Below are 27,338 nucleotides of genomic sequence, written 5' to 3'. Positions count from 1 at the left end.
GTATCCATGAAAAAAAAATGAAGTGAAGAGTAAATATTTTTCTACATTAACTACAAAATTATTATATAGCCCTTTATACCACTAACTTTATTCTCTGGAAAAAAGTATTTGGCATATAGGTTTTCTTCAGGGTATAGATGACTTCTCCAAAAGGTACTTTTTAAATGTGTGATATACAGTAGTTTTCTAGCTTTAGAAAATGATTAAAGCCATTACTGCTGGGTTAGCACTTCAGAATCCATTCTATTCCTATATTTTCGTTCCTTCCTTTAGACTTAGCTCCTTAAATCCTACCACTTTATACCAAATATATACATACGCTAAAGGACTGATTTACAATACTGCTACAATTCCGTTTCTCTCACAAAAAGTAAACTTGACTTGTTGCAAATGGATAACTCAATACTGCACTTCCCTGGTGGCTCAGATGGTAAAGAATTTGCCTGCAATGCATAAGGCCAGGGTTTGATCCCTGAGTTGGGAAGATCCCCTGGAGAAGGGAATGGCAACCCACTCCAGTATTTTTGCCAGGAGAATCCCATGGACAGAGGAGCCTGGCGGGCCACAGTCCATAGGGTAGCATTTTCAAAATAGGAAAACATTCAACATAATACTCACTGCATTTTTATGCATGATATTCCTTACATATCTTACTGCCTAAATATTGAATAGAGGACTTTCAAGTTCTCATGGCAATTTAACATGACAAACGACAAGGGATTTCAAATACTTTTTAATTTATCAATGAGTTAACTTTAAAAGCTCCAACCCAAACCTATTTTCCAATATGGAAGTTATGAAGTTTTCATTCTTGTTATTAATAATTCATTTTTCAAATACTCAATATACTTATAACATGTATACCTTCAACATAATTTTGACAAGGAATACTTAACATTTTATTTTCTCTAAACACAAATTTTTTCAGAAGGATGAAATTATATGCTTCTGTTTAGGAAATGACTTCTCCTGGCTTTCATTACTCAAACTTAGAATTTTAAGATAAATAAGAAATTAACACGACCTTGACAAGAATAAAACTCAAAGGCTTTACAGAGTTCTTGAAGGTATCCAATATAAAAATGACATTCTCTTTACATTTTCAAACTCAAAACAGTAAATTAGAAACAACATTGTCTAAAAGATTTTATATCAATCATTATTGAAAATTTTTGAATGATTAAAAGTACTTTCAAAATATGAGCTGAGTTTAAACACCAGTTTTGGGCATTTTAATTTCAGATTTCATTTAAAGACTCGCCAGTGTTTACAAACAACTGAGGAAATAAATAGTTGCAGAGGAAACATATGAAATTTTAGACATAAAATTCAGCTGGAGAAACACAAAAGTAGATATAAATAAACTGAAAGACGTGCCTTGTTTTTCATTAGGCTATCTCAAGATCATTAAGTTGGAAGTTAATTTCAAAGATAATGGTTAATTTGATCTAAGAAAAATTCTAATGAGCTTTAAAGGAGCTAGAAAAGCTGATTTTAATGTTCACATGCAGGAATAAACATACAAGAATAGCTAGAAAAAAAAAAAAAAGAATAGCTAGAAGCAACAATGAAAGGAAGGGCTTTGAGGGAACCTAGACTGAAAAGACATCTCTGTGGGAGAGGGAGAGGGTGGGATGATTTGGGAGAATGACATTGAAACATGTATAATATCATATATGAAATGAGTCGCCAGTCCGGGTTTGATGCACGATACTGGATGCTTGGGGCTGGTGCAATGGGATGACCCAGAGGGATGGTACGGGGAGGGAGGAAGGAGGAGAGTTCAGGATGGGGAACACGTGTATACCTGTGGCGGATTCATGTTGATATATGGCAAAACCAATACAATATTGTAAAGTTAAAAACTAAAATTAAAAAAAAAAGAATGTACGAAGAAAACAAATGAAAGAACAAAATTAAAAAAAAAATAAAATATACTCAACATGTATATAATTAAAACAATATGGTATTTGTACATCAATACAAAGATAAATGGTACAGAATAGAAATTCCAGAAATAGGTACAGCTACTATTTTCTAAAATTCTAGTGTATGATAAAAGCAGTGCTTTAAATGACTGGGGTAAAAAGACAGTCATCCTCTTACACAGTACTTGAGACAACTGGATAACCATTTGGAAAAATGTAAGATTAGATTCAATCCTCACACCACGCACACACACAAAACACTAAACATAATTATAGAAGTGCTATCCATCATCTTTGCTAAATTTTCTGGTTTAGAAGTAAGTCACATGTCCTCCCCATACTCAAGGAAAAGGGATTATACAATAGTGTGTGAAGACGAGAAGGCAGAAATTATCGGTAGTCACCTAAGGATCTGTCTACAATAATATTTTTGTTATACACAAAGTTTTTATGATAAGATATTTTGATACAATTATTTGAGATATGAGTATGTACAATCTAATTCACATAATAAATAATTTGAGAAGCTAAAAGTACTTGACTGAGGTCAAACTCATAAGGGGTAAAGAGAATATGAATGGAAAAGTATATGCATAAATAATTCTTCAAACCAATTAGTATGGTACTATATAGATTACATTAATAATAATTCAGTTATGTAAGCTAAGTAATGTTTTTAAAACTCATAATCTTTCTGTATAAAGATTAGAAACAAACATTAAAAGCCTTCAGAAGTCTTCTGCCTGGCTTAATTAAAAACATAACTTCAAAGTATTTCTGGGTCTAAGCAAAGAGATAATCATCCTCTATTCCCACTAAGCAAACAGCCAGACCTTTTTATAAAACAGGCTTAGGCTGAAATATTCATTAGGGACTTTGAAAGGGTAAATATTATCATTACATGGCACCTAAATAATGGTTACCATTTATTTATGTGATCATATTAAATCATAAATATCATTTTGAAAAAACAAAATATAAAATAATCTCCCATTTCTAAGTGTTAAAATATCACCTTTCATTTTGTTCCTACTTATATATATTTATATATATATATCTTACTGTAAGATACAATTTTTCTACTCAGAAGCTAAAGAAGGGTTAAATCTAATTGCTATAATTTGAAATATCAAAACATAATATTTAAAACAATTGAGAATCTGATAAATAAATTTATGTTTTTGTAAAAATTATGAAAGTTATACACAAAGTAAGACACACTTGCTTTTGTTTTGCTTTTCCTCTAAAGGGACTCATAAAAATCACATAAACAAAAAGATTATATTAAGTAATATCACAGTATCAATATTGATATCATACTTCTAAGACAATGTATCATAAACAAACAGTAAAAATTCAGACATGAATGTATGGTAAATCCTGAAATAGTAGGAAAGGTACACGTTTAAAACTGTAATGCTATTTACGGACTTGAGAGTCCAGTAATAATGAATAGAACTAGCCAGGTAATTAAAAACTACTAAAAAGACTAGGTTTTTTTTTTTTTTTAATACTTAAAAATATTGGAGAGCAAAGGGGTGAAAAATTACCAGGCCAAGATGCAGAGAAGGATAGAATCCCAGGATGCTGAACCATTTCAGGGGTCCCTATGTCTCCAATTATGAATGGGAACAGCATATCACAGAAAAGGAATGGAGTCCAGGCACACCAAAGACTGGTAAGCTTAACTCAAAGTGTAATTTTAGGATTAAAGGCATTAAAGGGCCTTCCAGAGACTGCAAATCTACTTTGCATGCTAAATCGCTTCATCATTTCCAACTCTTTGTGACCCTATGGACGGTAGTCTGCCAGGCTCCTTTGTCCATGGGATTCTCCAGGCAAGAATACTGGAGTGGGTTGCCATTACCTCCTCCAGGGGATGTTCCCAACATCCCCTGGTTCAAACTTGCGTCTATTATGTCTCCTGTATTGACAGGAGAATTCTTTACCTTAGTGCCACCTATGAAGCCCAAATCTACTTTGACCCAACCTTATCCCAGAAAATCATGAAGATACTACTATTTTCAGGCACAAAGGAGAATTAAATTCTCTTATGATTTAAGTAAGCAATGGTCTCAAATTTTCTACAAACATATTTTGCCAATATGGCATCAATAAAAAATAACCAGGCACAGACAGGAATAGACAAGAAAACAAGAACAGGAACCAGCAGAAACTAAGGATAATGGAAACAGAGCTGTGGGAATTTAGATATTACCTAGAAAAAGCCACTGGCTTTAAAATAACTATTAAATTGGAGAAGACAACAGGCAAGAATAAAAATCTGTCTAAATTTTGGAAACTATAAAAGGCTACTAGAAACTATTATAGATGAAGAATTAGAATTCAGTCTGAAAAACTAGAAAATAAAAACAAGCAAATGAAAACACGATAACCAAAATTAAGAACTGGATGGATGAGATTAACAGCAAACTATACACAGTGGGGAAAAAAAAACAGTAAACTGAAAAATAGGTCAGGAGAGAGTGGAAAAATATGAAAAAGAAATAAAAGCTATGGTGTTACTGGCTCCGAAAGCAGAAGACAGACAGAATGGAGAAGAAGACACATTTGAAGAGTGTTGGAAATTTCTGAAATGCCCAACATGGCAAATGAAAAATAATAACTTCAGCAATTACTGTAAAATTGGCAAAATAAAGAAAAAACTTAAAGTCAAAGAGTAAAAGAGACCTAGGAAGAAATTAAAAATCTGAATAGCTTATTACTCTTAAATAAATTCAATAGTTTATATCTCATTTTAAAGGTGTAATTAAAACCTTTCGACAAAGAAAAATCTAAAACCATCTGGTCACCTTGTTGATGAAGGTGAAAGAGCAGAGCAAAAAAGTTGGCTTAAAACTCAACAGTCCATGTTCGATGCACGATACTGGATGCTTGGGGCTGGTGCACTGGGACGACCCAGAGGGAGGGTATGGGGAGGGAGGAGGGAGGAGGGTTCAGGATGGGGAACACAGGTATACCTGTGGTGGATTCATTTCGATATTTGGCAAAACTAATACAATATTGTGAAGTTTAAAAATAAAATAAAATTTAAAAAAATAATTAAAAAAACCAAAAAACAAAAAAACTCAACATTCAGAAAACGAAGATCATGGCCTCTGGTCCCATCTCTTCATGAGAAATAGATGGGCAAACAGTGGAAACAGTGTCAGACTTTATTTTGGGGGGCTCCAAAATCACTGCAGATGGTGACTGCAGCCATGAAATTAAAAGATGCTTACTCCTTGGAAGAAAATTTATGACCAACCTAGATAGCATATTCAAAGTCAGAGACATTACTTTGCCAACAAAGGTCCGTCTAGTCAAGGCTATGGTTTTCCTGTGGTCATGTATGGATGCGAGAGTTGGACTGTGAAGAAAGCTGAGCACTGAAGAATTGATGCTTTTGAACTGTGGTGTTGGAGAAGACTCCTGAGCGTCCCTTGGACTGCAAGGAAATCCAACCAGTCCATTCTGAAGGAGATCAGCCCTGGGATTTCTTTGGAAGGAATGATGCTAAAGTTGAAACTCCAGTACTTTGGCCACCTCATGTGAAGAGTTGACTCATTGGAAAAGACTCTGATGCTGGGAGGGATTGGGGGCAGGAGGAGAAGGGGATGACAAAGGATGAGATGGCTGGATGGCATCACTGACTCAATGGACCTGAGTCTGGGTGAACTCCGGGAGTTAGTGATGGACAGGAAGGCCTGGCGTGCTGCGATTCATGGGTTGCAAAGAGTTGGACACGACTGAGCGACTGAACTGAACTGAACTGAATACAGGGAAAGATGAGGAAATTGCAAACAGAACCCCCCAAAAGCACTAACCATATGGAAAAGATTGATGTATTGGATTATATTAAAATTAATAACTTCTCTTCACCAATGACATACAAAACAGGGTGAAAACCTAAACCATCCCATGGCATTTACCACACGTATCATCAATAGAAGATAAGCATCCGGAATAGATAAAACACTACAAAAAATTAAGCAAAGGAGAACAGAATAGGGGAAAAAAAAATCACAAGAAATTTGAAAGAGCACTATTTCAGAAAAGAGAAGTTCAACTGATGATTAAACACATAAAATTTTTTAAATATTAAGCATACTAAATCTTAGAGAACTAAAGAAGCACTTCAGTTCTTAAGAAAATGTAAATTCAAATTGCAACCTATCAATTATACATTCATCAGAATCCTTAAATTTAAAATGTCCTAAAACACCAAGTATTGTCAAGAGTGCAGAGCATTAAGTAAATTCATACAGCCCTGGAAAGCATATAATTTCCAGATAGCAATTTTATAAGAGCTAATTCTCTAAAATTGAAAAAATGGGTGCCCAACAAAGACTATCAAAAATGTCTGTACTTGTGAATCAAGAGACACATGAGAATCCTCTAAGCCCACCAATTTTAATGGTTAAAAGAAAGAAAACTATAATTTTTAATAGAAAAATAAAAGAATGATTAAATGAAGTGTGGTATAATCATATCATTGAAACATGTAAAATATCATGTATGAAACGAGATGCCAGTCCAGGTTCGATGCATGATACTGGATGCTTGGGGCTGGTGTACTGGGATGACCCAGAGGGATGGTGTGGGGTGGGAGGAGGGTTCAGGATGGGGAGCACGTGTATACCTGTGGCGGATTCATTTTGATATTTGGCAAAACTAATACAATTATGTAAAGTTTAAAAATAAAATTAAATTAAATTAACAAAAAAAAAAGAAAGTTTTATCTAGAAAGATGAATCTGTTTTGATTAATTCACTCATTGGTTCCTTTATGTGTTGATTTATTCAATCCATATATATTAAACCTTTTTTGCAGTTCAAAAAAAAAATATAATCAAATACTCTATGGCATTGAAAATATCAAATTATAGTTACATGGATGCAGTTATTTATTCTTTCAGGCCCCACAGTTTTCACAGTTCTTTCTATAACACAATGGCTTCTTCCAAGGTGAAATCCTTCTAGACTTTCAGGATGTTCACCTTATTAGAGTTCCCTTCCATAGCATCGACAATCCTTTTCATTGAGTCCTGTGTATAATGAGCCTTAAAGGTTCTTATGAGGCCCTGATCTAGAGGCTGAATTAGAGACATTGTGGGAGAGGGCAAGTACAGCATTTGGATGCCTTCAGTATTGAAGTCGAGATGTGGGTGGCCAGGGGGCATAGCCCAATATCAAAAACAACTTTAAAAGGCAATTCCTTATAGGCAGACTTCCCTGGTGGCTCAGACGGTAAAGCATCTGCCTACAATGCAGGAGACCTGGGTTCGATCCCTGGGTCGGGAAGATCCCCTGGAGAAGGAAATGGCAACCCACTCCAGTACTCTTGCTTGGAAAATCCCATGGGCAGAGGAATGTGGTAGGCTACAGTCCATCGGGCCGCAAAGAGTAGGACACGACTGAGTGACTTCACTATGGGCAGGGTACTTCCTGACTTTAGGAACAAAGCATCAATGAGACCAATTAAAAAAAATATGTATATATATATTATATATATATATATATTTTCCTTGTCCAGGCCTTCTTGTACAACCAAAGACAATCTTTTCCTTTCTAGATTCCTTGATTAGCAGCTTTATAGATAATGGCAGTCCTGATCATAAACCTGATTTCATTTACACAAAATAGTAGAGTTAGCCTATCCCTTCCTGATTTAATCTTGGTGTGTGCTTCTCTTCCTTACTCATAGAAGTCCTTTATGGCATTTTTTTTTTTAAGACTAGAGCATTTTCATCTGCATTAAAAATCTGCTCAAGCAGATATCCTTTCTCATCAATGAGTTTCTTAATGGCATCTGGGAAGTCATTTGCTCTCTCTCAGTTGGCAGAAGCTGCTTCTCCTGTCATCTTGACATCTTTAAGCCAAACCTCTTTTTAAAATTATCAAACTATTCTTTGCTGACATTAAATTCTCCAGCTATAGACCCTTCACCTTCCTTTTGCTGTAAGTTGACATATAATGACTTCACTTATCCTTGAATAAGAGGCGGCTATAGGTGTACATTTCTTAAAGAAATCGTAAAAAAAAAAAAAAACTTAAATAAACTGCATTTGCAATGTTAGATTAAAGCTTTTACGCAATGAGTACAAGGGTTGAGCACCTTCTGGGGTAGCAGAAGTGACAGCTTCACAAATTTCCTATTCTTTTATTTTTTACAATGGTCCTGATGCTGGATTCATTTATCTTGAAATGGCAGGTAACCGCAGCTACAGACTTCAATCTATAGGACATATCAAGCAATTAAACTTTTTCCTATAGTGTCATGACTTTGCTTCTCAGGAGCACTTCCAGTATCACAGGTGGCACTTCATACGGGTCCCCTGGTTTCACGGTTTACAACACTGCACTAAACACGATGAAAAATACACAAGAACCATGAAAGATCACTTTTTACTGTGATGTATAATTTACTGGAGAGAAGAACTGCTCATGAAGATATGATTAGCATCACAAGGCATTTTAAGTGGATACTCACAGCACTTGAGCTCACCGCAATAGCAACACAAGTGGCTACAAGATTATTACAGTAGTAAACTACGTATTACTGTTAATTTCATGCAGTTATAATTTAATACTGCATCTTTACATTTATTTACATTAATTCCAACTGCAAATGGAGCCTTGTAAGGTCTTATAAGTACATGCATAACTTTTCACTAATTTTTCCTTTTTATAATAAATTTTTAAAGGCTTCCCAGGTGGAGCAAGTGGTAAAGAAGCGCCTGCCAATTCAGGAGACATAAGAGAGGCCAGATCAAACCCTGGGTCGGGAAGATCCCCTAGAGGAGGGCATGTCAAACCACTCCAGTATTCTTGCCTGGAGAATCCCATGGACAGAGGAGCCTGGCAGGCTACAGTCCATTGGGTCACAAAGAGTCGGACACGACTGAAGCAACTCGCTGCTGCTGCTGCTGCTGCTGCTAAGTCGCTTCAGTCGTGTCAGACTCTGTGTGACCCCATAGATGGCAGCCCACCAGGCTCCCCGGTCCCTGGGATTCTCCAGGCAAGAACACTGGAGTGGGCTGTCACTTCCTTCTCCAATGCATGAAAGTGAAAAGTGAAACGCTCAGTCGTGTCTAAGTCTTAGCGACCCCATGGACTGCAGCCTACCAGACTCCTCCATCCATGGGATTTTCCAGGCAAGAGTACTGGAGTGGGGTGCCACTGGCTTCTCCCTGAAGCAACTTAGCACATAATAAATTTTAATAATAAACTTTTATTTTATGGTAGTAAATGATAAATTAGTATCAACATGTATTTTATACATTCATGACATTTTTCTTAATTTTTTCAATGCTTCTAGATTATAGGGTTTGTCTGTGGTTTTTTTCCAAATTGTCCCAACTACTCATACGTTTTTTCCAATATATAATTGAAAAAATTCCATGTCTAAGAGGACCCATCCAGCTGAAACACATGTTGTTCACAGGCCACTTGTAGTTAATTCCTAGTCTCATACCACTGTACTTGGAAAAGATATTTGATACAATTTCAAACTTCTTTTAATCCACTGCCCCCGAATTTAATGTTTATAACGTCATATTATCTTTTTGTTCTGTATATCCCTTAACTACATATTGTGAATACGGAAGATTTTGCTATGTTTGTCTTTTAACCTGACTACTAGCTTCAAAAGTAGCTGGTCTATTACTTCTTATTGTATGTTTGACTTTACCAATGAGATTTTCCTTTTTATAATTTTCACATTTCTACGTGGCCTCTTCTTTTCCACTTAGAGAAGTCCTGTTAACACATCTGGCCTTTAAGACCAGTTTTATGGTGCTGAACTCTTTCAGCTTTGGCTCGTCTGTGACCTCTTCATCTACCCCTTCAAATGTGACTAAGTTTACCTGGTAAAATATTCTTGGCTGTAGGTATTTTCTTCTTATCGCTTTGAATGTACTGTGCCTTTCCTTTCTGGGCTGCAAAGTTTCTACTGAAAGTCAGTTTATACTCTTGACTTCCCACGTATGTACTCAGTTGCTTTTCACTTGATGCTTATGAAATTCTCTTTAATTTTTGCCATTTTAAATATAATGTGTTTTGATGTGGACCTCTTTGGATTCATCTTCTTTCAGACTCTGTGTTTCCTGGGCCTGGATGTCTGTTTCCTTCCCCAGGTTGGTAAAGTTTTCAGATAGTATTTCTTCAAATAAATTCTCTGTCCCTTTCTCTCCCTTCTCCGCTTGCAATCCGTACATTTTATACTATCTCAGAGGTCTCTTAAACTATCCTTCTTTCTTTTCTTTTTTTCATTTTTCTGTTCAGCTTGGGTATTTTCACATCCTCTGTCTTCCAGATGGCTGGTCCTGTTCCCCTATCTCATTTAAGCCACTGTTGATTCCTTTCAGTGTTTTTTTCATTTCAGTTATGGTACTGTTCAGATTCTCACTGTGTTCATCCATTCTTCTCCCAAGTTTAGTGAGCATCTTTATGATCATTACTTTGAAATTTTTACTGGGGAGACTGCTTATCTCCAATTCGTTTAGTCCTGTTTCAGAGGTTGTGTCTCATCCCCTTATTTGGACATATTCCTCCCTCTTATTTTGCTTAATGCTCTGAGTTTATTTCTATTTCTTAAGTAGGTGGGTTATGTTTCCCAATCTTCAAGAAGTGGCCTTCTGTAGGAGATTGTCCTATGGGGCCCAGAAGTATGCTTGCCTCTGGTAACCAGAACTATATGGTGAAGGGGTACCCCTATATGAGCTGTGTGTACCCCTCTGTGTGACACAGCCTACTCCTATGGGTATGCTGGTAGGCAGACGTGGGCTCTGGTCTGGTGAGCTATGAGACCATGCTTTACACAGTAGCTGCAGGCCCTCTAGAATGTGGGGTAGGCTTCCTGAATAGTTGGCTGAATGGCCCAGGGAAAGTGGATGGCAGGTTCAAGGCTGCTACCAGCTCATTGGTGGTCAGGCCAGGACCTCACACGACTGTCTGCATTCCCCGGCAGGGCTTGGGGCTTGTGCCAGCCCACTGATGAGTGGGTAAGCCCCTGGTAGAAAGAGGCTAAAGGGAGAATTCCAACATGACACTTGCCAGTGCAGTGTTATCACTATCACAGTAGAACAAGGTCTCAGAACTGTCTGCCACCAGTATCTCCATCCCAGGCAGAGATCCAGCTGCTTCCTGCTTCACTGGGAAGCGCTCCAAAATGAGCACATGCGTCTGACCTAGGCTCCTTTCAAACTACTGCCTCAGCACTGGAAGTGAAAGGGTTTGAGATTTTGTGCACATCCTTCAAGAGGGGAGTCTCTGTTTCCAATAGCTCTCTGGCTCTCATGAATATAAGACCTGCTGCATTTCAACGCCAGACATTCTGAGAGCCTGTCTTTCTGGTACAGGATCAGTGGGCTGAGGAGGCCGGTGTAAGGCTCAGACCCACCACTCCTTCATGACTGTAATATTCCTACCATTTTGGATCACCAGCCCAGTGGTGTGGGTCCTGAATATACTGTGTCGCCACCTCACTTACTCATCTCATTGTGGTTCCTTAGTGTCTTTATTTTATAGCAGGAATGTCCTTTCTGCTAGTCTTCAGGTCAATGCCATAGATAGCTTTTCTGTAATTAGTTGTAATTTTGATGTGTCCATGGGAGGAAATCAGTTCAGGTTCTTCCTATTCTGTCCTCCTGGTCACTATATTTTACGATCATTTATTCTAACAATCCCAACAATTCTACACGTATTGAGACCTACTCTGACACTCTAGAGTTAAAACCACTTAACTTAGCACATGAATTTGAGCAAACTCGGGGAGACAGTGAAGGACAGAGAAGTCTGGTGTGCTGCAGTCCATGGGGTTGCAAAGAATTGAACACAACTTAGCCACTGAAGAATAACATCTTTGTTATGTCTGATGTCAATGCAATAATCAAACTGGAGATCAAGGACAAGGCAAAGCCTCCTAAGAGCCAGCCTCCGATGACAAAAGCTCTGATAGAAGAAATGGAGAAGCCTGCAAAGGTTCTGAGAGATGAATGGGAATCAAGGAACAATTTGACTCTAAATCTCAGACATTTCACTAATCCAAACCTAGAAGTCACACTTAAAGAACAGGTCATTTAAGGTTATTCAAATGAAAGTGCAATAGTTAAGGATGTCAAGCAAGCTGCCAAGTGAACATAACTACTTGTGGAAAGGTGTGTGACTCTTGCAACAAACAATCTTAAAACCTAGTCTTTTATAAAAAAGGTTTGTAGCTTAAGGCACAATCCAGTGTAGAGGGGTGGAATGGAGGAAGAGCTATTCCATGCAATTTTCCAGGATTTGGGCTGTTCCTAAGTCCTGCAATCTTGTAGGTCCTCATCTTTATCTCCACTGAAGCAATATATGGGGAAAGAGAGCTTGTATAACACAAGAGCTTTTAAGGGGCCAGGTCTGAAGCGGTGGACATAATCCAATTGTGTGACCTCCAACCTAACTCTGATAGAAAATGGGAAACAATGCCGAATTGTGTTCAGTAAGTTTTCACAACTGACAACTAAATGAAAATCAATCTAATAGAGTTCTGGAGGATGATGTGTTGGCTTAGAAACACTGATGGCAGAACTAACATTTAAATTTGAAAGTTCCTAATAATCCAAGAGTTTTAAACTCAAAAAGACACACTCAACAATTCAAATATTTACCTGACATGGGAGATTTTATATTAATATTCAAGTTGACCTTCCTACCAGGATAAGTACTGGTTTTCCCCTTCCCAAAAAGAAATTTAGCAAGGGGTGGGGGGTGTGGAAATAATTGGGGAAAACAAAATCCTAAAATACACTAATTTACATTTGTTTTATAAAACCCTTGTGTGCTGTGCTGTGCTTAATCGCTTCAGTTATGTCCGACTCTGCAACTCCCAGGAACTGTAGCCCACCAGGCTCCTCTGTCTGTGAGGATTCTCCAGGCAAGAATACTGGAATGGGCTGCCACTGCCCTCCTCCAGGGGATCTTCCCAGCCCAGGGATCAAACCCAGGTCTCCCGCATTACAGGCAGATTCTTTACCATCTGAGCCACCAGGGAAGCCTAGAAACCCTTACTATGTCCCAAAAACTAGTCTTAAGAGGAAGGCACAACTTTGATCATCCAAAAATGGAAAAGGCACTGACATCCTCCTCTGCCTCCCACCATCAAAACAACATAGATTAAAATGGGTAATAATCTTAAATACTGCTGGTCAAAAGGTAAACTAGAGAGGAAAAATTGCTCAGGAAGAAGACTGTCCTATGGCAATATTTCTTGAAGTGTGGCAAGAACTATTAATGTTGCAATGCTTATAATAAAGCAAAATTTTGATCCCATCACAGAGCTTAAGTCACCATTTTCCAGGAGATTCTTCTTCACCCTACTTTTGAGAGCCAGAGTCTTAATCCTACCATAGTAGCTGTGAAAAAGTTATGATCACTAAAGAGGAAAGATGTAAGGAAGAGAAAGGGGGGACTCAGTTATGAATTGAACTACTAAACTTAAAATATCCTGCTTACTAATAGTGCCATATATCTCAGGTAGTTATAGTTCCAGATGCCTTTGAGAAACTTTATCTTTAATTTACTACTGATAAAAAGTAAAGCAGGAATCTGGGTCAACCCAAAAATTTTGATTAAATTACCAACATAATATCTAATAACATCAAGAACATATATACTTGTCTCCAGAAGGAAATAAATTGCTCTAAGATCTCACCCTGCTTATTTAACTTATATGCAGAGTGCATCATGAGAAACGCTGGGGTGGAAGAAGCACAAGCTGGAATCAAGACTGCCAGAAGAAATATCAATAATCTCAGATATGCAGATGAAACCACCTTTATGGCAGAAAGTGAAGAGGAACTAAAAAGCTTGTTGATGAAACTGAAAGAGGAGAGTGAAAAAGTTGGCTTAAAGCTCAACATGCAGAAAACGAAGATCATGGCATCTGGTCCCATTACTTCATGGGAAATAGATGGGGAAACAGTGGAAACAGTGTCAGACTTTTTGGGGGGTGGGGCTCCAAAATCACTGCAGATGGTGACTGCAGCCATGAAATTAAAAGACGCTTACTCCTTGGAAGGAAAGTTATGACCAACCTAGATAGCATATTCAAAAGCAGAGACATTACTTTGCCAACAAAGGTCCATCTAGTCAAGGCTATGGTTTTTCCTGTGGTCATGTATGGATGTGAGAGTTGGACTGTGAATAAAGCTGAGTGCCGAAGAATTGATGCTTTTGAACTGTGGTGTTGGAGAAGACTCTTGAGAGTCCTTGGACTGCAAGGAAATCCAACCAGTCCATTCTGAAGGAGATCAGCCCTGGGATTTCTTTGGAAGGAATGATGCTAAAGCTGAAACTCCAGTACTTTGGCCAGCTCATGCGAAGAGTTGACTCATTGGAAAAGACTCTGACGCTGGGAGGGATTGGGGGCAGGAGGAGAAGGGGACGACAGAGGATGAGATGGCTGGATGGCATCACTGACTCGATGGACATGAGTTTGAGTGAACTCCGGGAGCTGGTGATGGATAGGGAGGCCTGGCGTGCTGCGATTCATGGGTTGCAAAGAGTCGGATACGACTGAGCGACTGAACTAAACTGAATATCTTATATACAATAAATAAAACAACAAAGGAAAAGACTAATTAACTAGATCAGTGGTTCTCAATGGGGATAAATGTGCAGGTAACAATTATCTCCATAATTATAGAGTTCTAATGGACCATATTAAAATAACTAAAAAAAGAGACAGAGGATGATAGATGACCTGAATGCACAAGGCAATTCCACATGACAAAAAGAGTCAATCCAAATTTTATACCTTGGAAAAGAGAAAAGAAACAGTTTTGTCTATAATTATTTGACAGTAGAACCTAACCATTTTACCTATAAACAAAAATTCGTTTTCCATGTTTATAATATATAGTGAATTTTCTAGGAATGCTATTACCACATAAGTTGAAAATAGACCATATATAATTTTATTCAGAATTTAACAAAGATGAATTCAACATTTCAGAAAACTTCATCAACAAATACTTATGCAATTCATGGTATATACAGCACACATTTTGGAATATGTGTCCAGAGAATGTTTCAGACTCCTTCTAAGAAAATAAGAACTAATTTTGTTATTTTAATCCTATCCTATATATTTAAAAAAATTGTATTCCTATGACATAAAATGTACATGGTAAAAATTACATATTAAAACTATTTATTTGAGTAATGCCAATTGATTTTCAGCTAGGAATTCTGACAGCATTCCCAGAAGCCCAAAACACAACTCTACCAGCTTGGTATTACTGTGTGTTTTTCCAAATTATCCTCTATTTCCTATTGTCTAAGAAATGATATAGTTTCCAAGGTCTTTTTAAGTTCCAGAAATAGAATGTGTGCTTTGACATGTGGTAGGGTTTCAGGTAGAATGAATGCTTTCTGTGACACTTTATCTAAATCTTACCTATATTTTAATCTAAGGAATTATTTTGGCAAAGGGTCAGACACGACTAAGCAACTGAACTGAACTGAACATTTACAAATAAGATCCAGCTAATACTTGAGAATATAATACTTCCTTATTTTCTCCATTTCAACAGCCTATCACTTATCTTGGTGTAAGATCTCTAATTTCTAATCTACCATCTTCACTGGGTCCAGAGTGGACGGAAGGAGTTTCAGAGACTCCTTCTACTTGACCCTTTCTACGTAACAGCTCTTTACCCAAGAGTCAGAAGACCAACAAGAGGTTCTGTCAGCTGCCACATATACCCATTCCAATCATGCACGTAGGGACAGGAAAATGACCACAGAGTGAGTTTACAGACCGATGTAGGGGGCTTCCCTGGTGACTCAGACTGTAAAGAATCTGCTTGCAATTCGGGAGACCTGGGTTTGATCCCTGGATCTGGAAGATCCTCTGGAGAAGAGAATGGCTATCCACTCCAGTATTCTTGTCTGGAGAAATCCAAGGACAGAGGAGCTGGCAGGCTACAGTCTATAGGTGGCAAAGAATTGGATACAACTGAGGGACTATTGCTATCACACTTAATTAAAAAGATTTGGACCAAAATTCCATTTATAACCTGGTCCTATAAGTTTCCATGCTAACAAAGGGGCTATGATTCATCTCCAAAGGCCGTAGCACTATCTAATTTTTTTAATATAAATTTATTTATTTTAATTGGAGGCTAATTACTTTACAATATTGTATTGGTTTAGGAAAATTCATTAAGTTCTAGAGATGCCATTCCATCATCACTGAGAACCACTGACCTAATAAATGGATGTTTCCTTTGTCCAACCAAAATATTTTGAGCTTCATACTTACTGGGTACAATATATAACATATTATTGACTTACACTTCCTGTTTGTACCTGAGTAGAAATGAGTAGCTTTGCAACTAAAAGAGTAACAAAGATCTTCATTCTTTATGCAGAATATTGAAAGGTACAGGAAAGTTACTACTGTAGTCATGGTGAAACCATGGGAGTTGGCCAGACGATATAAGTATATACCATAATATTTTATCACAACTTCTTCCACCTATTTTCATCTGAAATCTTTTATTTCCCACCAAGAAACATCCGTATCTATCAGAAGTGTTGTCAGAGCTTGAAAGAAAAATAAATGAACCACTGACCTTCTTAAAACTTCTGACCTTCTTTAAACACGCATTGAAAATGACAGACATTGTATTGTACATAATGCAAACAAGCATCACCTTCACATTGTTAACTGAGAAATTTTACAGGAAAAATATGTGTTTTCCTTAAAGTCTGCATGTTGCTCCTCAAATTGAAAAAATTTTCCAGAGAAACAATTTTCACTCATTTCATGTTAGCTTGTATTTTCATTAAATTCATTTTTTTAACTTACCAATTTTGGGTTCCAACTGTGTTCAGGCCAGTGCCAGAATGAGGACTCTACCATGGCAAGATTAATAATTTGGTGTTCCTTTAAATAAATATTTTGACCCCATATTGTAGGCCTGCCCAGGATGTCTGCTATTCCTCTCCCCCTATCTTACACCACAGGAAATGCATTGTTAAAATTTTCTCTAATTATTTCCCGTGGGGTTCATGGAAAGACTAAAAAGGGTGGGGACCTGCAACTCCACATTCCCAAGACCTTCATATTATTGATGATGAGCACTTGAGCACTAATTTATCAACTGGACATTTAAGCTTCCTTTTGGCTTCACTCCATGTTAGTCAGTATTTATCATCTCTCCCTGAAAGCTCTTGCTTCTCTTTAGATTTCTGGCCATTTGGTCACCCTATAATCTCAGGACTCCAACGCTTTCAAGAAAACTCATGAATCTGCATTTGCCCAGCTTTACTTCTTTCATTGTAAAGGTGGGAATGATGCTTTTTCCAGCTCTCTACATCCTTGAGCAAAAACTAGAAATGCTATGATCATGTTCATGTTTACTTCTTTGCTTTACTAATGTTGTTTCCCCTTCCCTTTACTATATTCTATACTCAGAAAACTTGAACTCTCTCCAATTTTCATCTTAAATATGCCCTGTTCTAACTATCCTTATTCTTCCATGATAAATCAATCATTCCTTTCAGTCCTCATTCAGTATTTTCTTCATTCTATTTCATTAAATAAATTTGTTGAGCATTTACACTGTGGTACTGATGCAACAGTCCCCAAAGAGTTTCACTCAATAAAGGATACAAGCAAGTACATACATCATACATTGGAAAAATTCATAAATAGGAAGAGACTCAATTTCAGTTTGGAGAGGTTATGAAAAATCTACCAGAAGATGTGATGTCTAGCTACATGTGCATGCTGTGCTAAGTTGCTTCAGTCACGTCCAACTCTCTGTAACCCTATGGACTGTAACTCGCCAGGCTCCTCTGTCCATGGAATTCTACAGGCAAGAATATTGGAGTGGGCTGTCATGCCCTCCTCTGGGGGATCTTCCTGACCCAGGGATCAAACCTGTCTTTACATCTCCAGCATTAGGCGGATTCTTTACCACTAGTGCCACCTGGGAAGCCCCCTTCTAACTACATTTGTTGTTGTTCTGTTGCTCAGTGGTATCCATCTCTTTGCAACTCTTTGCTTAAAGCCAAACAGAAATTATCCTGGGAAGAAGGAAAGGCTCATTCATAAGCATCTCAAAGCACTAATGTAAGAAAGTAGTGTAGTATATTTTGCCTAGTGTCTCCACTGAAGTAAAAGCCATGTGTTATTCATCTTCATTAATAGTAAGAAGCACTCATTTAATGATTGTCTACTGACATGAGTGACTAGCTTTGCTTCCTAACAAGAGCGTTTTTTCCAGTATAAGCACATGGCAGGAAATTACGTTAAGAATGAGGACCCTACATTTCCCTGGCAGTCCAGTGGTTAAGAATCCACCTGCCAATGCAGGGGACATGGGTTCAATCCCTGGCCTGGGACGATTCCACGTACCGCATGGCAACTAAGCCGGGAATCACAACCACTGAGTTCACACAAGGCAACTAATGAGCCCAAGCACCCTAGAGTCCGAGGTCTGCACCAAGAGATGCACCAATGAGAAGAGCATGCATCGCAATGAAGAGTAGCCCTCACTCACCCCAACTAGAGAAGACCTAGTGCAACCAAAAAAAAAAAATTAATTAACTCAAAAAAAATTTGTGAGGATGCTAATGTCACCACTGCCCCAAAGTAAAAGAAATAAAACAAATATTTATAGAAAAATAAATATAGGTATTTAATATAAATATGTAATGTAAACACTTTTATTTTATAAATATAATATTATGTAGATAATTACAAATATAAATATAAATAAATAAAACAAATAAAATGAAAAAGCAATGAGAGTAATTCTATCTATAAAAACTCAGACAGAGTGAAGTAAGTCAGAAAGAAAAACACCAATACAGTATATTAACGCATATTTATGGAATTTAGAAAGATGGTAACAATGACCCTACATGCGAATAGCAAAAGAGACACAGATGTAAAGAACAGACTTTAGACTCTGTGGGAGAAGGTGAGGGTGGGACGATTTGAGAGAATAGCATTGAAACATGTATTTTACCATATGTGAAATAGATCACCAGTCCAGATTTGATGCATGAGACAGGGTGCTCAGGGCCGGAGCACTGGCATGACCCTGAGGAATGGGATGGGAAGAGAGGTGGGAGGGGGGTTCAGGATGGGGAACACATGTACACCCATGGCTGATTCATGTTAATATACGGCAAAAACCACTGCAATATTGCAAAGTAATTAGCCTCCAATTGAAATAAATAAATTAATTTTTAAAGAAAAGAAAAAACAAACAAAAAAACTATCTACAAAATATGCCCACAATTTAGTATTCCGATTTCTCCCATACTTGTAAAAAATTTCCCCTAATTATAGTAACTAGCAGTAAAATGTACTTTCATCATTCAGAAATACATAAATTATTTTTCTAATATTTCATGCATATGTCAAATTTTATAACTGTACATCTAGCTTACAAACCAATGAGTTCAGTGAATTAAAATACTGTCTTTTTCACCTGGAATCAAAAATGTGTTACTAAAGTACTACATCACATAAGAGATAATTATTATGGATGACTATGCCATTTATGAAAAAAATAAAGTACAAATTTAAACTGTCAGTGTTTAAAATGATATTAGAAGCTCAACAAAAATATTTGTTGCTTAAGACCAAGATCTACTACATAAATCACTAGGAAAAGGGGAAGCAAGGAACCGGGGCAAATGAAAATGAAGGGCTCTTGTTAAGAATCTATTAAAATTTTAATATGGCAACAGCAGAACATTGAATCAGGCAAGAAGCTCTTCTAAGCACGAGGCCCTGTGCAAATGCACGTGTCACATGACCACCAAGTTAGCCCTGCTTATAACAACCAGTAAATGGCACTGCAAAATACCGGTGGCATCTCTTGACTTAAAGCATAGGACTCCGCTTAATTGAATTGGTACTGTGAACAAAATAGCCTTCCTTAACAGGAATTTCCCTGTGATCTTACGCTTTGACTTTGCTTTTAAGTTTAGAGACTATGGAGAAGGAATAAAAACTTGTTCTGCTCACCTTCTCTTGAAAATCTATGACACCTCAGAGACTAGCCAAAGACAGGATCATCTAACATGAAAAATGCAGGATAATTCTACAGCAAATAATATATTTGTTCTAAGTAAAAACAAGCAGAAAGATCATTTTCCAAGGCTAACAGATTTCTTTGGATATAAACTTTTATTTATATATAGATAGATATAGTTTTGGAGATGCTTTCTTAACTTTTAAAATAATTATGTGGTTTATGTCAAATACAGTATATTATCTCTAATACAAAGATAAGTGCATGCAGATAAATAATTCAAAACTATCAAAATGACTTTAATATATAAAGAATATGAGTAAGAAAAATCATTTAAATAACCTAAAACAACTTGTGTTTAAAGTTACTTCTTTTGGAGGTGGACGAGAATCAATCTTCAGATTAACAACTAAATTACAAAAAGACAAAAACCACTCACGAACTACTAAAAGCAGAGTAACAACAAGAGTGGGTTCATGTCTAATGAAATAACAGAGAAACAAAAGAAAATGAGTATAAGAAACCAACGGAAAGGCTTAATGAGATTTTGATGATCAGGATTAATAATAAAAGATTTAAAACAAAACAAGATGTAGAGGAAAATTATAAAGATAGCCACCCAAATTTGAGATTTCATATATAAGATGTTCTAGAAAAAATAAAAATACTTCTTTTTATCAGAAAGGTACAAAAGACAAATATTCTATGGGCTCTGTTTTAAAGCTTCCACAAAATTGTCATTTAAAGACTTAACTTTTATGAAGATTGATAAAATGCAAATCAGCATAGTTGATAATAATATTGGTTGCTTAACTAACACAACACTAAACTTCAAAGGGAAACCTGTAGTAATTACTTCTACAGAAGAAATTTAACCCACAAAAGTTCTATAAAGTAATTTTTACTTACAATTGGCATTGATCACCTTTTATTCCTTTAGTTGTGCAGAAACATTTTCCTGTGTGCATATGACAAATATTTGCATGGCCACTGCATGTACAAGCTGTAAGTCAAAACCAAAATGATATTGAATATTCCCCATCACAAACATGTACATCACATTTCAGGGAAGATTTTATTATCTTATTTTTAAAATCATCGATTATCCTCTTGCCACCCAAAAACTAGGGTTATGACATGGGTTATTTTTAATTAAAGGGAAGTTAAGTTACTCATTTAAAATTTTTTGTGAAACACTTCAAAGTCTTTGGAGAATCCCGAAGTCTAGTGTGGATCCAAATATTTATCCCCTCCTTTTCTGGATGTTTTCCCATTTCTAATTTGGAACATCTACTTAATAAAATGAGTTTCAAAGAGCACAAGATCTTTAGAGTCAAACAACTTAGCTACAAAATGCACATCTATAATCACTAGTATGTTGACCTTGGGCAATTTATATAACCTCTCTAGTCTTAGTCTCTCTGTCTTCAAAAGCAGGGAGATACTCTTGGGACTTTTGTGAGAATTAAATGAGATAATGTATTTTAAATTCTGAACACATATCAAGGACTTAGTAACTATTACCTCCACTACTGTTACCAATGTCAACAATAAAATATAGTTTTATGTATTGTATAAAAAGTTTATTTGCCCAAAAATCATTCTTTTAAACTTCTAAAGTCATTCTCAGTTTTAGTATTCCGGAATACTACCTGAAACATGCCACAGTATAATAGTTATGCCCAGTGAATTTGGTTTATATGAACTCATTTCATTTTCTTACTCCACATTCCTTTGTTAAAGATCAGTGTTCCAAATATTTAGGACACAAACCTCCTACTTCATTGTGCCAAACATCTAATCAGCCAGTCCATTCTAGATTCTACAAGGAAGCATCTTTCTTGTATCTGACCTTTCCTTTCCACGGTGATAGCCATCACTCAAGTCCTGTCACTCACACTCTGACTGATACCAATATAATTCAGTAACTGATCATTCCACCTTCAGTTCGGCTACAATTTCCTCAACCTTCAGACATGTTTTAAAAAGATAGGGCTGATCATGCCATTAGGACTTTAAAAAACCTTTAATGAGAACTATTGTGTTTCTTCACACAATCAGCTAGTTAAACAATTCTACTGATAAAAATGAAATTATTTGGCTTTTTCCTGATTTTCATACACGTTTAAAAATGAGATAATGAGTCACTATTTTGATCAAAATATAAAATACTGTCATGTGGAGTTTTTTGCTTGTGCATTCAGGATACCTATTGTCTTCTGCCTCTTTTTAAATTATTTTAATAGGATCCATTAGAACTTTATAATCACAAAGATAATTGTCATCCCCACATTTATCCCCACTGAGAACCACTGATCTAATTAATTTGTATTCCTAGGATATAAAATCTATGTGGCAAAATATTGCAGAAACTAAGCTTCTCATTGCTTATGATCACTCGCTTTGAAAAAACACATAATTAATGTACAGTAAAAACATACAACCCTACATACACACAAAAAATAATTTTGGTAGTAGGTAGATTTTTATGAACCTCGGTTTGCTTTCTTCAAGAGATGAGATTTTCTTTCAAGATTTTCTTTCTTCAAGAGATAGGAATACCAGACCACCTTACCTGCCTCCTAAGAAATCTGTATGCAGGTCAAGAAGCAACAGTTAGAACTGGACATGGAACAACAGACTGGTTCCAAATTGGAAAAGGAGTACGTCAAGGCTGAATATTGTCACCCTGCTTATTTAACTTATATGCAGAGTACATCATGGGAAATGCTGGACTGGATGAAGAACAAGCTGGAATCAAGACTGCCGGGAGAAATATCAATGACCTCAGATGACACTACCATTATGGCAAGAAGCAAAGAAGAGCTAAAGAGGCTTTTAATGAAAGTGAAACAGGAGAGTGACAAAGTTGGCTTAAAACTCAACATTCAGAAAACTAAGACAATGGTATCCGGTCCTATCATTTCACGGCAAATAGATGGGGAAACAATGGAAATAGTGAGAGACTTTATTTTGGGGGGCTCCAAAGTCAGTGCAGATGGTGACTGCAGCCATGAAATCAAAAGATACTTGCTCCTTGGAAGAAAAGCTATAACCAACCTAGGCAGCATATTAAAAGGCAGAGACATTACTTTGCCAACAAATGTCCATCTAGTCAAAGCTATGATTTTTCCAGCAGTCATGTATGGACATGAGAGTTGGACTATAAAGAAAGCTGAGTGCCTAAGAATTGATGCTTTTGAACTGTGGTGTTGGAGAAGACTCTTGAGAGTCCCTTGAACTGCATGGAAATCCAACCAGTCAATCCTAAAGGAAATCAATCTTGAATATTCCCTGGAAGGACTGATGCTGAAGCTGAAACTCCAATACTTTGGCCACCTGAGGCAAAGAACTGACTCATATGAAAAGACCCTGATGCTGGAAAAGATTGAAGACGGAAGGAGAAGATGACAGAGGATGAGAAGGTTGGATGACATCACTGACTTGATGGACATGAGTCTGAGTAAGCTCCGGGAGTTGGTGATAGACAGGCGTGCTGCAGTCCATGGGGTCACAAAGAGTCGGACACAACTGAGCTACTGAAGTGAACTGAGGTTTTCTTTATTAGAAAAGATTTCTACATAACAGTGTTTTTCCTTCATAAAGAATATGCAAATAGATCAGATTACATTTGTGAATAAACTCTGGAAACACAATATGTGAGAACCACAGAAATGAATGACAAGGTACAGAAATGCAAGGAAAAGGAAATTATCGGGAGCAAAAAAGGAACTCAGATGTACTGGTGACAGGTAACATCATAAATAGTCAATGAATACCACATGATATCTTTTAATATTAACTTGAAGTTTCATAGTAATACTATTTGTATTCAAAACGACACTAAAAAACAAATGATATACATTAATATTTTAAAAGTTGGGTAAACATTTTATTTATCCTTATGGCAGAGCTAAATAATGTCATACTTGCAGTGTTTCTTTAAAGAATTATCATTGTATAGTAACTTTAATAATTTCTGAGATAGAAAAAAATTGTGTTAAAATACTTTTCAATGTAAACTCATTTTGAGAGAATTCCCTTGAGGTACTATACTTTGGGCTAAAATGGCACAAATGTATTTTAAATTCAATTGTTTAAAATGTATATTTTATGACATGACAATGTTGAAATTATTCTGTTTTTGTCAGCATTTGGGGTTATCTTTTTATGCTGAATAAGCACCTATAAAATCATCATACTGTGGCCTTTTATTTGGTAAATTTTATATGATGATGATTTTACAGCTTAGATATACACTAGAGGAACATTATGTGGTCACATGGTATTTCTGTTTCCCTATAATATAAATTTTCAATATCAACTTATAACCGAAACTAAAAAATAAGGATAGGAAAACAAATGCTATAAAAGTTATTTAAATAAATTGTATATAAAGAACATACTTAGAAAACTGAAATCGAACAGTAGTCACTGGCAGTATTTGTTTCAAAGTCAGTTTACTTGCTTAGAGCTTTAATTTCTACATCATTGCTATTTCTCACAAACACATACGACTTCTGGGAGTTGGGAAATCATGTCCATTTAATTTCCTTTCTACATTTCTAGCATAATTATACTTGATATTTAGTAGATATACATTAGGTTTCACATATAGTAAGAATTCTGGCAAAGACAAATGTTCAAACAGCCACATGACTTAAAATTATATTTTCCTTCTTATATTTTTATTTACAGTTCTAAGTTCAAATATTCACTATCTGTGGCTTATGCAAATAGGAAAAAAACATAGTTGAAATAAAATAAATATGAAATGTCGATATCAATATCTTAGCAATCTGATTTTTCTCACTAAAAACTCAAAAAGTACAAATATTATCACATATTAACCTGTTACTCAGAGTACGATTTTGTTTTCTCCTGGAAAGATAAGTCTCATAATTTAAAATATTTCATTTCATTTATGAGATTACTTTGTTTACTTGGGATACTGGGCACCTGTATTTGCCTAAATACAGAGTAAATGAGAAATTAAGAAATGATCCTTTCCCCAACAAGTGAAGTACAGTGAAACTCAGTTATTCTGTCCTTGTTCCAGTTGTTGGATGCTACTGGGTGAAAGGCAGTACTCTAGAGCTACTCTGGGATATGATGGTGAACAGTAATCTACAACTTAAGGACTGGAACTGCCAAGTAAATGGCGCTGTTTTGAGGATTTAAATTACAGACTGAAAAGTCTTAAAGTGACAAGAGGGCTGTAAGTTTCATATTTTACATTTCAAAGCCATCTAACATATTGAAAAATGAAAAAAAACAAACTCTTAACCATCTGTTTAAGAATTAGTAAACTATATCTGTGAGGCCAAGTCCTCATTTCCTATTTTAAATGGCTCATAACTTGAGAACAGTTTCTACGTATGGAAACAATTTGTGAAGAAGGAGGAGGAGTTGAAGCTGGAGGGAAAGAGGAAGCAGAGGAGGCGGCAGTAAAGCAACAATAATACCTGGGTCAAAAAATAATCATTTACTCTCTGATCCTTTATAGAAAAAAAAATGCCAACTCCAGAAATACAATCAGAAAGCCTGGAGTCACATAACTTGTCAGTTTTACATTCTGAGTGAATGTTAAAAACTAAGCTCTCATTGAAAACCAACAAGGGGGCTTCCCTGGTGGCTCAGTGGTAAAGACTCCATTTGCCAATGTAGGAGACACAGGTTCAATCCCTGATCTGGGAAGATCCCAGATAGTGGCAACTAAGCTCGAGTGCCACAACTACTGAACCTATGCTCCAGAGCACAGGAGCCCCCTAAGACCACACACCACAACCACGGAAGCTGCTGTGTCCCGGAGCCCGTGCTCCGCAACAAGAGAAGCCAGTGCAAAGAGAAGCCTGCACGCTGCAATTAGCCAGCAGCCCCTGCTCGCCACAACCAGAGAAAAGCCCACACAGCAACAAAGATCCAACACAGCTGTAAATAAAGAAATAAAATGTATTAAAAACAAGGTTTTGGTTTTCCTTTTTGACAGAAGAGGGCCAGGCATAAACACTGAAAAATTTTGACCAAAATTAATTTCAACCCAACTGTCCTGGAATTGTATTTTTAATATCTTGTATTTCGCTTGGATAAATGAGTAACTTTAGTCATATTTCATTTTCTAACACTAGCAAGATAAATTTCTTGAACACCCCTAATCACTACCATTAGTTTTTGCCCTCTTCAACTTTGACTTCTTATATTTTCTTTCTTTAATCTGTAGCTTTCATTCAGCTAAAAAAGTAGGGCAAAATGTTAATACCCTGTGCTAGAGAAGAGGCAAGAATGCCACATAGTATTAGAATCTATTCACAAACCAAACATCAATAATAAGTGAAATACCAGGCGTTTTTTTTCTCATATTCAGGTCTACCACCCAAAATTACTGCTTGGCTCAAGTTCAAATTCTAAATTCCAAATTATTGAATTTTTATCATGTCTCTTTTCAAATCTGCATTGCTTTCAATGAGATTATTTTTAAAAGTTGCATTGAATTGTAAAAACATAGATACACAGACAAATACATAGATGCACAGATATATACACAGATAAAATTCACAGACAGACAAAACAGAGAAGAGAAACCTTTTCATTGTAGAAAAAAATCTAACTGATATTGTAGAAAGGATGACAGAATTAGAAAATCTCCATTTGGAAAAAAAAATCATAAAAATAGTGGATCAAAGTTTGAAAAGTAATACAATATTCACATACTCTCAAAATATCTCCCACAAGACATTTTTCCATTAAAGGAGAAAATAGTAATTTCATAGTGAAGAAATCTGGCAGACACCACTTTAACCAAATGTTCATAGTGAACACTACCATTTACTGAAAGACGACAGCATGTAATTCCTGATATGGTGAGAAGAATTTAGCATAACTGCATAGGTATTTCTGCCAAAAGTGTGTAATCAAAGGTTATGATGAAGAAATGTCACACAAAGCCAAACTGTAGTATATTCAATGTTGTTGTCCAGTTACTAAGTCATGTCCGATTCTTTGTGAGCTCACAGGCTGTCAGTCAGTTCAGTTCAGTTGCTCGTGTCCGACTCTTTGTGACCCCATGAATCGCAGCACGCCAGGCCTCCCTGTCCATCACCAACTCCCGGAGTTCACTAGACTACGTCCATCGAGTCAGCGATGCCATCCAGCCATCTCATCCTCTGTCATCCCCTTCTCCTCCTGCCCCCAATCCCTCCCAGCATCAGAGGCTTTTCCAATGAGTCAACTCTTCGCATGAGGTGGCCAAAGTACTGGAGTTTCAGCTTCAGCATCATTCCTTCCAAAGAAATCCCAGGGCTGATCTCCTTCAGAATGGACTGGTTGGATCTCCTTGCAGTCCAAGGGACTCTCAAGAGTCTTCTCCAACA

The 27,338-nt window shown here is 36.6% G+C and overlaps 1 protein-coding gene across 5 annotated transcripts in view; it reads right to left on the bottom strand.

Moving 5' to 3' along the window:
• Window positions 1–27,338, bottom strand: part of ATRNL1 (attractin like 1) — an 802,849-nt gene that overhangs the window by 535,962 nt on the left and 239,549 nt on the right. For all 5 annotated transcript variants that reach the window (XM_061403577.1, XM_061403579.1, XM_061403580.1 and 2 more), the window contains one exon: window positions 20,878–20,971. In XM_061403577.1, the coding sequence (XP_061259561.1) occupies window positions 20,878–20,971 (94 nt within the window). The remainder of the gene's footprint in view (window positions 1–20,877; window positions 20,972–27,338) is intronic.

Source organism: Bos javanicus, chromosome 26, assembly GCF_032452875.1.
Source record: "Bos javanicus breed banteng chromosome 26, ARS-OSU_banteng_1.0, whole genome shotgun sequence".
Taxonomy (NCBI): domain Eukaryota; kingdom Metazoa; phylum Chordata; class Mammalia; order Artiodactyla; family Bovidae; genus Bos; species Bos javanicus.
Note: the sequence above shows the minus strand (reverse complement) of the source record. Positions and strands in the feature narration are given on the sequence as shown.